We start from the raw sequence: 12,019 nt of genomic DNA on the forward strand, positions 1-12,019 counted from the left end.
TTAGAGCATGAGTATTTAAAAATTATTAATTTCAAAACAAATTTCAGTGAGCAGAGAGCAGCTGTTTTTTCCTGAAAATATCACCTGTTCATATGCACAAGGAAGAACCTGACATGTGAAAACAGAGTACAGTAGTATTAAAGCCATACCTCTGGGTAGGACTCCTATCTCCAACCTCCTAAATCTGTGGGAGGTTACTTTCTTGAAAGCGTTGACATTTGAGCTGCTTTTAAAAGAGCTCGTAAGTAACAATCTTTCCAAGGCAGTTTTATTACTGCAATAATAAAGAGCAAAAATATCTTGGTTTTTAGAAGGCTCCTTCCTCTATGAAGAGGGAGTGATGCTACAAAACGGAAAGTTGGTTGATCAGCTGTAATCCAGAACAGGTTCATGCATTAGTCATAAAATGTTAGTTTATCTACTTTTAACTATAATTTAATAGCTCACACAGATTAACATCTGTGGTTTGGGTGTGATACACACCCTCCCTAATTGGCAAATGTACACTATATAAATCTTCACTGGGACCAGTATCTTAGGCAACCAGGATACAATAAACAGGACATTGAACTAAGGGAAAAGAAGAGGCTTGGGTATTCATCCCAACTGCATGCTGGCATGCTCCAAGAGCTTAGGTATACATCTAATGAGCTTGGGGGGGGGGGAGTATTTTGGGGTATCCATATAACACTTTCCCCTTTTATTAGAGGCAGGAATAAAGAAAATGTCCTCAATATTGACAGCCTGCTTTAGCAATTTAACAACATAAAATAATTTAGTCTTCATGCATTAATTGTAACAACGTACATGACTTAAAATTTGCAGCATGGTGATGTTACCTTCTCTGAACATCACCTCTAATTTGGATCAACTTTGCTTTTTATCATCAGTAAAGTGTGCTTAATTGAATTTAAAATTTTATTAATTCAAAGCAGACAAATCACCTGAATATCTGCCAAATGCTTCTGCTGTTCCCCACTGTTGAAGTATTTTGTGTGCTCTGGAAATAAAAGACTCCTTCAAAGACTTGCACAAACCCCTGGTGGGGAGTTTTTCTGTGTTTAGTAAAACACAATTTAAGCAGTATGCTTTCCTTAGCCAAGTTCCATCTTATCAGCATTTATACTTACTTGGAAAAAAGAATAAAGATTTTGGTTTTGCAAGCAAACTTCACAGGGCAAGTATTATACCAGCAGATATGGCTCAGCATTACAATAATATATCCTTTTTAATTAGAAAACTGAAGAAACTGCTTCTTCACAATCTGAAATGACATCACTATGTATTGCTCATGAGAACAAAGTTTACAGTCGTAAGTTGCACATAAAGGGTTTATTTTAAATGTTTTAAGGATAGAGTTACATCATAATTATAAAAATTACTTACAGAATTAAGTAACAGATTTAAAGTGTTTATACTTCTAAATGCAGAGAACAGGGAACTGTCTACATTGTTCAAAATAAAATAAAAATAATGAAACCAAGCTCTAAAGATGAAGTCATTACCTAATTTAAAAATGTGAACACGAAGACCTTTGAACTATACACATACCAAGAACCATCCAAATTGCACTAATGATGTAAAATACAAAAAGCACAGCATTTTCAAGGAACCAGGAACTGTTTTTACCATAATTCTTTTTGCTGAAGCAATTACTCAATTTCATAAAGCCTCTAATTTCACATAATTCATTTAAAGAAGGTTTCTACCTGTTGCAATAAAAAGGGTTTTCCCCAGTCTACTCCAACATAGTTTAGGGTTTGGCACTCAAAAGAAAGAAGAAAAATGTAGTGTTTTGCTAACCAACTGTGATTTTATTTTTTCTTTAACAGAATACATGGTCCCTTCAAATGCTGTATAACACATACAACTAGAAAATTACCTTCTGTTGGCACTATGCTCGTCTCACCGGTGTATTTAATCCTACTAACAACCATTAAAACAGCACAATAAGCAAATTCACAAAAAACTGAACACAAAATAAAGAACAGAACAAAACAAAAACCTAAACATTTTAACATGCAACTTTAGTCTGTTACACTGAATGTTCTAACCTCTAAGCATGCAAAAAAGGATGGTCTGCATTTAAGGTGTTTTTTTTTTTCCCTTTTAAAAAGTTTTACATGGCAGCCTGACGTCACACACACACACACACACACAATATACAACAATACTACAGCAGGTAAATGTGAAAGGCGGTAACTTTTATACAAAGATCCATGGCCTGTGCCATCACAAGCCCTATGTGATTTTGGAAAGTAATGTTGAACCCCTATAACAAGGAACCAACATTTAGTTACCAGGGTAACGCAAGCACTGCATGCAGATCTGAAACATGAGCCTAAAACAAAGCCCAAAGCAGATGGGCAGGGAGTGGAATTAGTCTCAAGCCTCAAAAAGGTGGTTTAAGCTATCAACAAAAAAAAAAAAAAAAAAAAAAAGAGAAAGATGAAGAGTAATAGCCACGCAACAGACAACAGGGAGACACCTAAAAACAACCATGAAGTTTACAGATTATACTCGAATTGGCAGAATCCATGGTGTATTCAAGAGGCTTGCAGAAAACCCACAAATGCAAGCCTAATGCTAAAAATGTTCCAGTAGACCTAAACCTCAGATATTTCAAAACAAACCTTGTATTCCTCAGATATATAGCCCAAAGTTCAGTGTACTAGGTTATTCATGTATCTTGAGTATAATCAATACACTCACTCATTCTTGTGCCACAAATATCAACTTGGGCTCATGGAGCCAGGCTCAGCTTTGAGATTTACATGCAGGACTCTTAAGAGTCAATAGAAGACACATAACAGATCTGCAGGATGAAAACACTGTTGCAAATCTGCTCACTTTGTTCAAAACACAAGGAACATTTACGACTCAGGTACTTAGTGCTTAAGGACTGCATTGAGAAGCTATTCGCTGCAAGACAATAGCCTGCCTTTGGTTGCCCATGATGAAATACTGGACATAATGCAATATAGTAGCAATGGACAAAGAATTAAGGTATCATATTTATATGGAGAGTATTTATTACCATTCAACAGCATAATGAGGCACAAGCCTTAAGGCTAAAATATAAAATCAGGCAAAAAAATGGACAGAAAGGGGCTTAAACCACTGAGTCTTCAATATCAAGAATACCCACAACAGAGGTCATCTGGACCTCCGATCTCTGATTAACAGCACCTCTCCTGCATCCTTCCACTAATGGCATACGGTTGGATATCAGAGTATTTGTTCCTTCCATCAACAGTGTTGACTGTCTTCACATACTGTACTTCTGTGAAGCAGTTCTTTGAAACTTGCAGAGCTCTGCCTTTATGTAACACGACAATTCTGTTGCTGTGCTGATCATTGTTGCAATTCTGATACTTTTAAAAGCTGCCACACTTCAAAACCCTAATTTTCATTTTAAATTATCTTGCAAGATTAAAACCGTGAAAGGATTTTGCTGTTGTGGGCTGCTATTTACATCCACAATCTAATGCAGATGACTGGACCACTGAGACTGCCTATAGCTTCCATTAGATAGTACACAACTGGCATGCAGAACTCTAGTGTTCACAGAATGAAATTCACGTTAACAGCATACCTCAAAGCAAGTACAATGTACACCACAAAAGGCAACAACAGGTATAAGCTGTAGATTTGTCCAGACACTCCTTATGTGGAAAAGCCAGAAAAAAAATAAATTTGGAAGATGCCTTCTTGAACCCAAAGTGGTTAAAACCAAAACAAACAAAGGAATGAAACAGACTGAGTAGAAGGCAACAAATGCTTCTCCTCTAAGTCTTCAACGCGTAAGAACAAACCCTCCCACCCCCCGGTATGAGATTGTATTTACCATGTAACGTATTAACTACTGTTAGGCTTCTAAGTCCACACACAAACATTCAGGTTGCTAGGTTTTGTTATTAAATGAGAGACTACTGATTGCCAATGTGTAGTCTAAAGTCTTCTGAAGTAGCATATATACTGTTAAAAAGTTGTGGCACCAAGCACTTGGGTTTTGCTAAGTGTGTATAACAAACAAAGAAAAGTACAACATTTAGGATTGAAGGCAGCCTTGTCACATGTATTTTACTGGTTTCTATGACTTGTAAATATGGGGCATTAACCTGCATTTTCTAATTAACTGGTTATACAGATTAAATGTATTTTTATAGTTTAAAGCCTTTTCACTGAAAGGTGCGTAAGTCAAACACTTGATATCCTACTGCCCTGTAACTAGTAAAAATGCACGAGTATTTTGATGTACTGCAAGCTCTTAAAAAGCTAAACCTGAAATAAAGTGTAGAAACACAGCAGATTGATGTTATTTGGGTTAGGCACTCCTCAATGCTGCACAAACTGTTTAAACCTTTCAGAAAAGTCACCTCTGTCCCAACCCTGAAAACAAGGACTGCCAATAGCCAAGAAATAAAATTTAACATTACAAAAGAAGGCATATCAAAATACCAAACTACACTTGCATGTGGCAGTTGAACAAGTGAGTGCAAGGTTGAAGAAAAAGTTAAAATCTACGAAAGAAATTTAGATTAATGATTAAAATACTAGATCAACTTTACACAGCTTGAATTTGCAGCTGTTCTTTGCTTTTAACTCCCTCCTGCCCAAATATACTGACTTCCTTCAAGAAAAGGAGTTCTCTTATGCAAAATGTGTCACGTTTGTTTATATTACTCAGAACAAAACAGTTTTGCTGGCAGAGATTGTGGGTTCGCAGGGACATTTAAGCTTTCATTAAACTGGAAAGCAGTCAAGTCTTTGTCTACAAATTTTACATTTAATAGTTCCACAAATTTGGCAAAAGTTCACAATGATGTCTAAGATGTCTTCACCAAATCGTAGACATAAATATGGAAATCATCATCAAACTTGATGAAATAGACAGATGGTTTGGCTTCAACTTGATGAATGACCATGCCAGTCCTTTTTGAGCCGTCTTCTTTGGCATATTCCACTTGTTTGCCTACCAGGCTGTCCACAACTTCACCTGGTTCCCGTTCTGCAGGAGGTGAATCATCTGTAACACAAAACCAGTGCACTTTGGTAGACATTAATGGAATTTTTCAATACAGAAGACAACTGCGGAGTCTTCTTTAAAACTTACATGAAGCAACCAGAAGTTTTAAGTACAGAGTATGCAGAAAATTAGTTTTGTTCAGACAAGCACTTAACGATTGCCACACTTCTAGAAAAAACAGTTGCAGAAAAAAATTCAAGTAATACTGTCTTCAGTTTTATTACAACAAGAATAGCACTTTGTTAAGTGAGGTAAATCTTTTCACATGAAAGTTTACGCAGAAGTTACAGAAAATGTTTGTGGATAACTATATTTAAGCCACCAGTAGAAAAAGGCACTGGGCCTCCTTAGCAGAAAGGCAACCAAATTAAACCTCCCTCTTCCCACACACATTATTCAAAGTTTCAGTACGTGTATGCCACTGCAACAAATGTTAGCTAAGCGTAAACTCCTTACTAAAAGGGGCTTTTGACTCTACATTGGAATAACACTGTTGATAAAAGTCTAACTATACTGTTTTCTTGTCTAGAAAAACCTAGCCAGAAATATCCTTTAATTTTAGATGATGCCTATGCTAAATCTGGATACAAAAAAGCATGATTTGTAACGTGCCAGTTGCCACGGGGTTGGTTACAAGCCAATCACAGAACAAATGTGATAAAAGGTACTACACTGGAGAAGGGGTAGATAACCACATCTTCTTTCCCATCTTCTTTTTGACTAGTGTAGATAAACTTGTGTTTTGTATTCCAGTAAGTAATTTTCTCAGTTATGGTCACACCTGATGTGGCTTTTGTTCTGGAAATCCTAAGCTTGTAAATTAATGTCTTTGTTCCAAGTTTGCATTCAGAATCCCTTACAGACCTCACCCACTTTCTTATCAGTTCTGTGAGTTGAGAAAATAAACCTCCACCAGGGAATGAACAGATTGGCTTGTACTTAAGATTCTTCAACAAACTTAAGAAGTTTATCTTTCAACTTTTGTTTCAGATCCCCTATAAATGCACTGTCACACATAGTTCTTATCCTTTTAATATTGGTTTCACGTGAAGAATCTTCCTTGGCAAAGATGCAAGTTAAACTCTTACATTTTCATTTAGAAGGAATTACAAACTGTTGACAAAAGTTTCAGTATCAGATCTAGCAACACACTTTCTCCTCACCAAAAAACCCCTCAGATTACCCAAATGTTGGTCTCCTCATATATGCAAAGCCTGTCTTTGAGAAGAGAGAGTTCCCCAGAAATTTTAGTTAGAATACTAAGGAAAATTCCACCAGGTTTACAGACAGACTTGCAGGTATTCTAAAATCCTATTTGAAAAATACTACTTTTAACATCCAATCATTGGCTTAAGGACACAATTCAAAAGATCTGAAAAGCATTCAGATCCAGAGAAAGAGGCAAATACTTAGAAGTGTTTTGCAAACAGGTAAGCAGTAGATAGCCTTGTGCTGAGTATGGAGGAAAAAGTACACTAAAATAAATTAGCTCTTAAATGGAAAGAAATCATACCAGCTCTTTCCCTACCCGCATCCCTAAAGATGGAAGAAAGCACAGCAGACTTAAAATACGTTCCAAGTCCTTTTTAATAGTTAAGACAAAAAACAAATTATTTGAATGTTCAAATCTAAAAGAGCTTGCTTTATTTCTTAAGGAAGATGAAGGTCGCCTTTTTCCTTTAACATTTATGGCTCACTCTTTACAAGCAGCAGATACGTTGCTTTTTTATCTGTGGGGCAGAGGATGGGGGGTGTGGGGGTGTGGGGCATGGAATCTAAACACAGATGATTAATGCAGACATAATGCAAAAAGAGTGTCACTTGTTTATTTAGCCACCAGATTGTTACCAGTGCCAGATCTGAAGAAAGACAGGCGTTGAGTTCTCAGACTCAACAAATTAACTGTAATCAATACTTATGTAAAGCACTACGTAGCCAGCCATTACAGTCAATCCAGTTATTAATTTTCTTTAAAGCCCAGACTATCAGAGAAGTGTGGTTTAGGTACATGGCAGAAAAAAAGTATTCTTTACAAGGTCTTCTTCCCTCTTTTTTGGTACTGGATATCCAAATCTCTTGAACAATATTGGTTCTGTGAAAATTCTTCTAAATCGACAGGAAAAGTCCTGAAAACTTTCACTTCAAGAAGGGAGGAAAAGAATATTCATCTTTATCTGCTTAAATATTTTTCTTGTTGTGACATATGAGGGAAAAATTGATTTTCAAGGGATTAGTATGCCTCTTCCCCAAGAAACTACTCGAAAGTTTTTCACACTGAAGACACCTACCCCAACAAAATTAATCTGACTATTAGTTGGTCTCAAAATATTATTCCCACAAGAACTGCTTCAGAAAGACAAAAAATCAAGAGCCATCTCAATGAGTTGTGATACTTCTAGAAAGAAAACAACAGTGGGAAACTTCTGGTTTGTCAGTTTCCACTAAAAAACCCAAAGTCCTTCACAGTAGTATGTACATGTTTTCAACAGAATTAGGAATAATTATGGAAAATGCTTTCCCTGCATGTGTCACTGCTGATAAAATATTTCAGTAGTTAACACAGACGTTGTGATGCTTAAAAACAATTCAAGGGAGTAGCAAACAAGATCTTTGTCAATTCTCCTGTCCATAAATAAATCACAGTCAATATAAAAACCTGCCGCTTTCCAGAATAAAACAGTAACTGGCCTACTTACTCGAATCAGGCATAATGCGAAGGTCACCTTCTTTATAATCATCTAAGAGTTGGTACATGTACAAGACGGGATCTTTCTCGTAGGTAATATAAAACCATGTGTTCATAATAGGAGCTCGAGCCAAAACCATACCCCTCCATTCATCTTTTGAGCCATCCTCCGTCTCAAACATATGTTCCACAGCTTTACCAATCATTGTGTCTGCCAGGTGGGCATCAGTAATTCGAGATGAAGCTGAAATGACAACATTTAATATGTTCATTCAAAAGCACAGATACGTGTCTTTGAGAAAAATAATCTTTACACCAATTCATTAAAAAAATATTGATTGGAAATCAGTCAATCCATATACAAAACAAACACTATCCCTTCTGGAGAGTTTACTACTTAAGTTTACTTTCTGCCATGGTGGAAAGGTGCAACTTGATCACTGTCTGCAGGTTTTCAGTCAAGACTGACTGACCGTTCCTGTTTTGAGACTATAGACGATACTCCCCCTGAATTCCCCTGAACTGGAGAACTTTAGAATGTTCTTAAAATGACAACACATCATTGTACTCCCTTTGATTAAATAATCATAATGCAAGGTGAAGGGAGATCAATTGAGATCACAGCACTGAAGACTTTGGAATTTTAACTAGACACTAGACAGGGAGAGGCAGGTAGGGGAGAAGAGGAAGAGAGGCCAATCACAGAACTCTGTTATTAATGAAACCTTGGGGTTTTGCTCTCACTACCACCACCCTAGAGACAGTTACCAATTGCTTTGCAGTCAGAAGAAGCAACTGTTTATTCTGTTTATAAACCAGTAATTACTTCAGTAAATATCAAACTCTGCAGTTTTTAAAACCTGCAGTCTAACAACCCAGTGCTAATTCTGAAACTCAAAAATGTCTTGTTACTAATCAAGTTATTTAACTTAAAAAATGCCTCCCTCCCACATTAAAGTACTTAGAGGAAGTACATGAGTACATGTGACATTATTACTGTCAGATGCAAACAACAGACCACACAGCCAAGATGGCTTAGAAATATCAATGTTGATCTAAACAAAAACTACAGAATGTACTGCACACTACTTAAATACAGAAGACACCACTGCACTCACTGGTATCATCGAATCTCCATGGAATCAAGAAAATCTAAATAGAGCACTTAAGACTACCTGCCATGTGACAAAAATGAAATTGACTCGTAACTTTTAAGTGGTCCACCTTTATGTTGGGGGAAGTGTGAAGAGGTTAGTGGAGAACATTTAATACTAAGTGTTAGCTTATATGTATGTGAATTTAGGAGAAAACCCCCCAAAAACTTACCAACTCTGTCTGGAAGAACTTCAAGCGCTGAAACTCTTTCATCTTTGTGCAGTTCTAGTCCATACACACAGTCAAATCCATCATACTTTATAAGATAGAGAGAAGGATTTACAGGAACTTGATCAAGAACTGTGCCCTTCCATTGTGTTACAGGTCCACTCCCTTCTTTCCATCCATGCTGTATTCTGCAGCCTACAATATTTCTTCGTGGCTGGGAAATAGGTTTGCTTGGTCCCACATTGTTTCTATGCTTTCTGTACACAGATATAAACATAATATTAAACAAGTGTACACATATTCAAAATTCTACTCCAGACAAGAGCTGTATGCTATAAGATGGCAATATGTTTTATAGCTTTGTGTACCTTAATCAAATGAGGGTATAAAGCGTATTATACTGTACTGGAAAAAAGAAACACATGGAAAAGTAGTGACACATTTTTGATGTACTTTATAAGGTCAGTTTCCTGATAGTAATTTCTAGAACTAGTTTACTTAAGCCAAAAGAACTATTTCAGCCCTTGCTACACTGAATGTCAAAAGTAAAACTCACCTGATCAGGTCTCAAAGCACAAGGTTACCTGGCAGTATTATAACTTTACTACCTTATTACTCTCTGGAGAACAGTAAACACAACTCTTGTCCCAGGAAGAGGTCAGTGGAAACATTACCAGTGGCTAACTAAAATTCTTCCAAGGCATTTCTTTGCCCTAACCTGTGTTTTCACCTGAAGCAAAAGTAATTTACAGATATTTTTGACTCCAAGTATTTTTAAAGACACATGGTAGCAACAACACTTCTCTAGCACTCCTTTCTAGTACAGCAAAATAAAAATGGTACGTGATGGTAATGGCAATAGAAGGGATACTCCTTTATGTGGAAAACAAATCAAATACAACTTTTTGTCCTGCCGCTATTTTCATGGAAGTTGCATGGAAATTCCCTCTGCTGAGTAACAAGTTGTTCTGATCAGCAGTCACATAAGCTATTTGACAGTTTCAAGTCATTGGAAGTGTTATACAAGTTTTTTTCTACCCAGTTATTAAAAATACAAAATATCAATTTTTAATACAAATGGAAGAAGCTAAGGAAGATTACGACAGTAAATTTGTAATAAGAAATGAATATTATATCTATTTTACGATACAGTATGATACACATCCTAGAAAGATCATTTAGAGGGTTGCCTGACCAAATTCTCATGAATGTCAACTAGTTGTATAATAAATTTTTGGTTATTACTTGTCGCACACTTCATTTAAACAGCAGTAAAACATGTGCACCACTAGTATGCCTAAAAGCAACATATAAAAGAGTATCAGTTGCAGAGAACAATACTCTTCCTTAGATTGAAGATAGCGAACAAAGAGAAACATCTCCAGGAATGTTGAATGCTCTTAGAGATGTCCCTATATGATCCAAAAAAAGACAAATAATAATGATACCACTGAAATTCTGGAAGCAAGTCTTTCAGAATAACGCACTCACTACATGACATTGGAAAACTTAATACTGAAGATGTCAGCATAGTTATTAAAAACAAGATACACAATTCCTTCAGCAGCTTGTCCCACCTCCAGACCTTCACTCACCATGAAGATCTTAGCAAGGGGGTTTGTGAAATTTTACTTTTGTTATCATTTAAGCTTTTCAGTAAGATCAAACTGCACTTTTGTACTCCTAACTTTGACAGCACAGGTTATTCTAAGAACTCCAACCTCACCCAGTTATGAGACACTCTCCCAAAAAAGCTGGTTCTATTTCTATGCAGAAACTAGAACGCATTTCCAAATTCTAGTTCTTGCTCAAGTATATATATATATATATTATATATATATATATATATATATATATATATACACACACACACATATACACTTTTTTAAAAAATTGTAATAGTATCAGTAATAGTAAACAATTACAAAATTGGATCAGAGATCTGGTTCTTGGCACAATAAAAATGTTTGTTTTGCATGCAATTCATTTATTTCATTTCAATGAATCATTATTCCATTCTACAGCATGATGAAACCAAATGCAGATAGTAAAAATTAAAGTAAAACAATGTCAGTTTTAAGCAGTTTGTCTATGCTTCTAATCATCTCATTGAAAACCGCAAAAATAACGCTATTCATGGTCAACCTCACAGTCAATTTTACTTTCTGCCTATAAAGCATAATTCACTTTAACAGATTGGAACAATTGGAACAATTAAGTGAAAAGCTTCACAGCCACTCTAAAAAATATGATGGATAAAGACTACATAACAGAGTTCAAACTGGTAAATACCTTTAAAATGCCTCAGAGAGCAAAGAGCATTATAAATTTAACTACAAGTCAAGTACTCGCCAGGTGTACTTGCAGTTCAAATTTTTGTTTGAAGGCTGTACTACTCAGCAGTCATTCACTTTCATTTGCAGTGGTTCATATGTAAGAAATTATATTTTCAAACCAGTAAATTACCAAGAAAAAAACCTACTAATTCTTGCATATGTGGTGACAAAGAAAGCACAGGTTTGTAACTATCAATAAGTAATAGCTGTGAACATACTTCCATGTAAGACAACCAAGTAACCAACTCAAACCTCTCCTCCAACAGTTCACTGCTGTGATACATCAAGTAATACAAATTTACATAGCCTTCTATGATCCAGAAGGCCCAACATAATTTTCCCTTCAGTTTCATTAGAATTATCTTTAAAATTCCATGAAGATTTTCTCTTGATGATTGAGTAACAATTTTCCTGGGCACGTAAAACATGAAGCCAGGAACACCAGAAGATAGCAAGTCTTGGAAATAGCTCTTGACACATCAGACACTTCCTAATTGTAAATGGCCCTTCAATCACCAAAAGTTTCAGCTCTTCTTCCTTATCTTAAAGGCAGTAAACTGGTAAGTAAAACCTGGTTATATGAAAAGGTTTTATTATCAGAACCAGATACTTTAGAAACTTTCTAAAGACTACACAGGCGGAGAG

At 36.0% G+C, this 12,019-nt stretch overlaps 1 protein-coding gene across 3 annotated transcripts in view; it reads right to left on the reverse strand.

Annotated features, from left to right (window-relative positions):
• Positions 1-1,313: 1,313 nt before the first annotated feature.
• SPIN1 (spindlin 1) overlaps positions 1,314-12,019 on the reverse strand; it is a 49,184-nt gene continuing 38,478 nt past the window's right edge. For all 3 annotated transcript variants that reach the window (XM_056324472.1, XM_056324474.1, XM_056324473.1), the window contains 3 exons: positions 9,042-9,295; positions 7,726-7,959; positions 1,314-5,029 (listed from right to left, as the gene is read on the reverse strand). In XM_056324472.1, coding sequence (XP_056180447.1) covers positions 4,830-5,029; positions 7,726-7,959; positions 9,042-9,295 — 688 coding nt within the window. In that variant the 3' untranslated portion in view covers positions 1,314-4,829. The remainder of the gene's footprint in view (positions 5,030-7,725; positions 7,960-9,041; positions 9,296-12,019) is intronic.

The sequence above is a fragment of the Falco biarmicus genome, chromosome Z (assembly GCF_023638135.1).
Source record: "Falco biarmicus isolate bFalBia1 chromosome Z, bFalBia1.pri, whole genome shotgun sequence".
Taxonomy (NCBI): domain Eukaryota; kingdom Metazoa; phylum Chordata; class Aves; order Falconiformes; family Falconidae; genus Falco; species Falco biarmicus.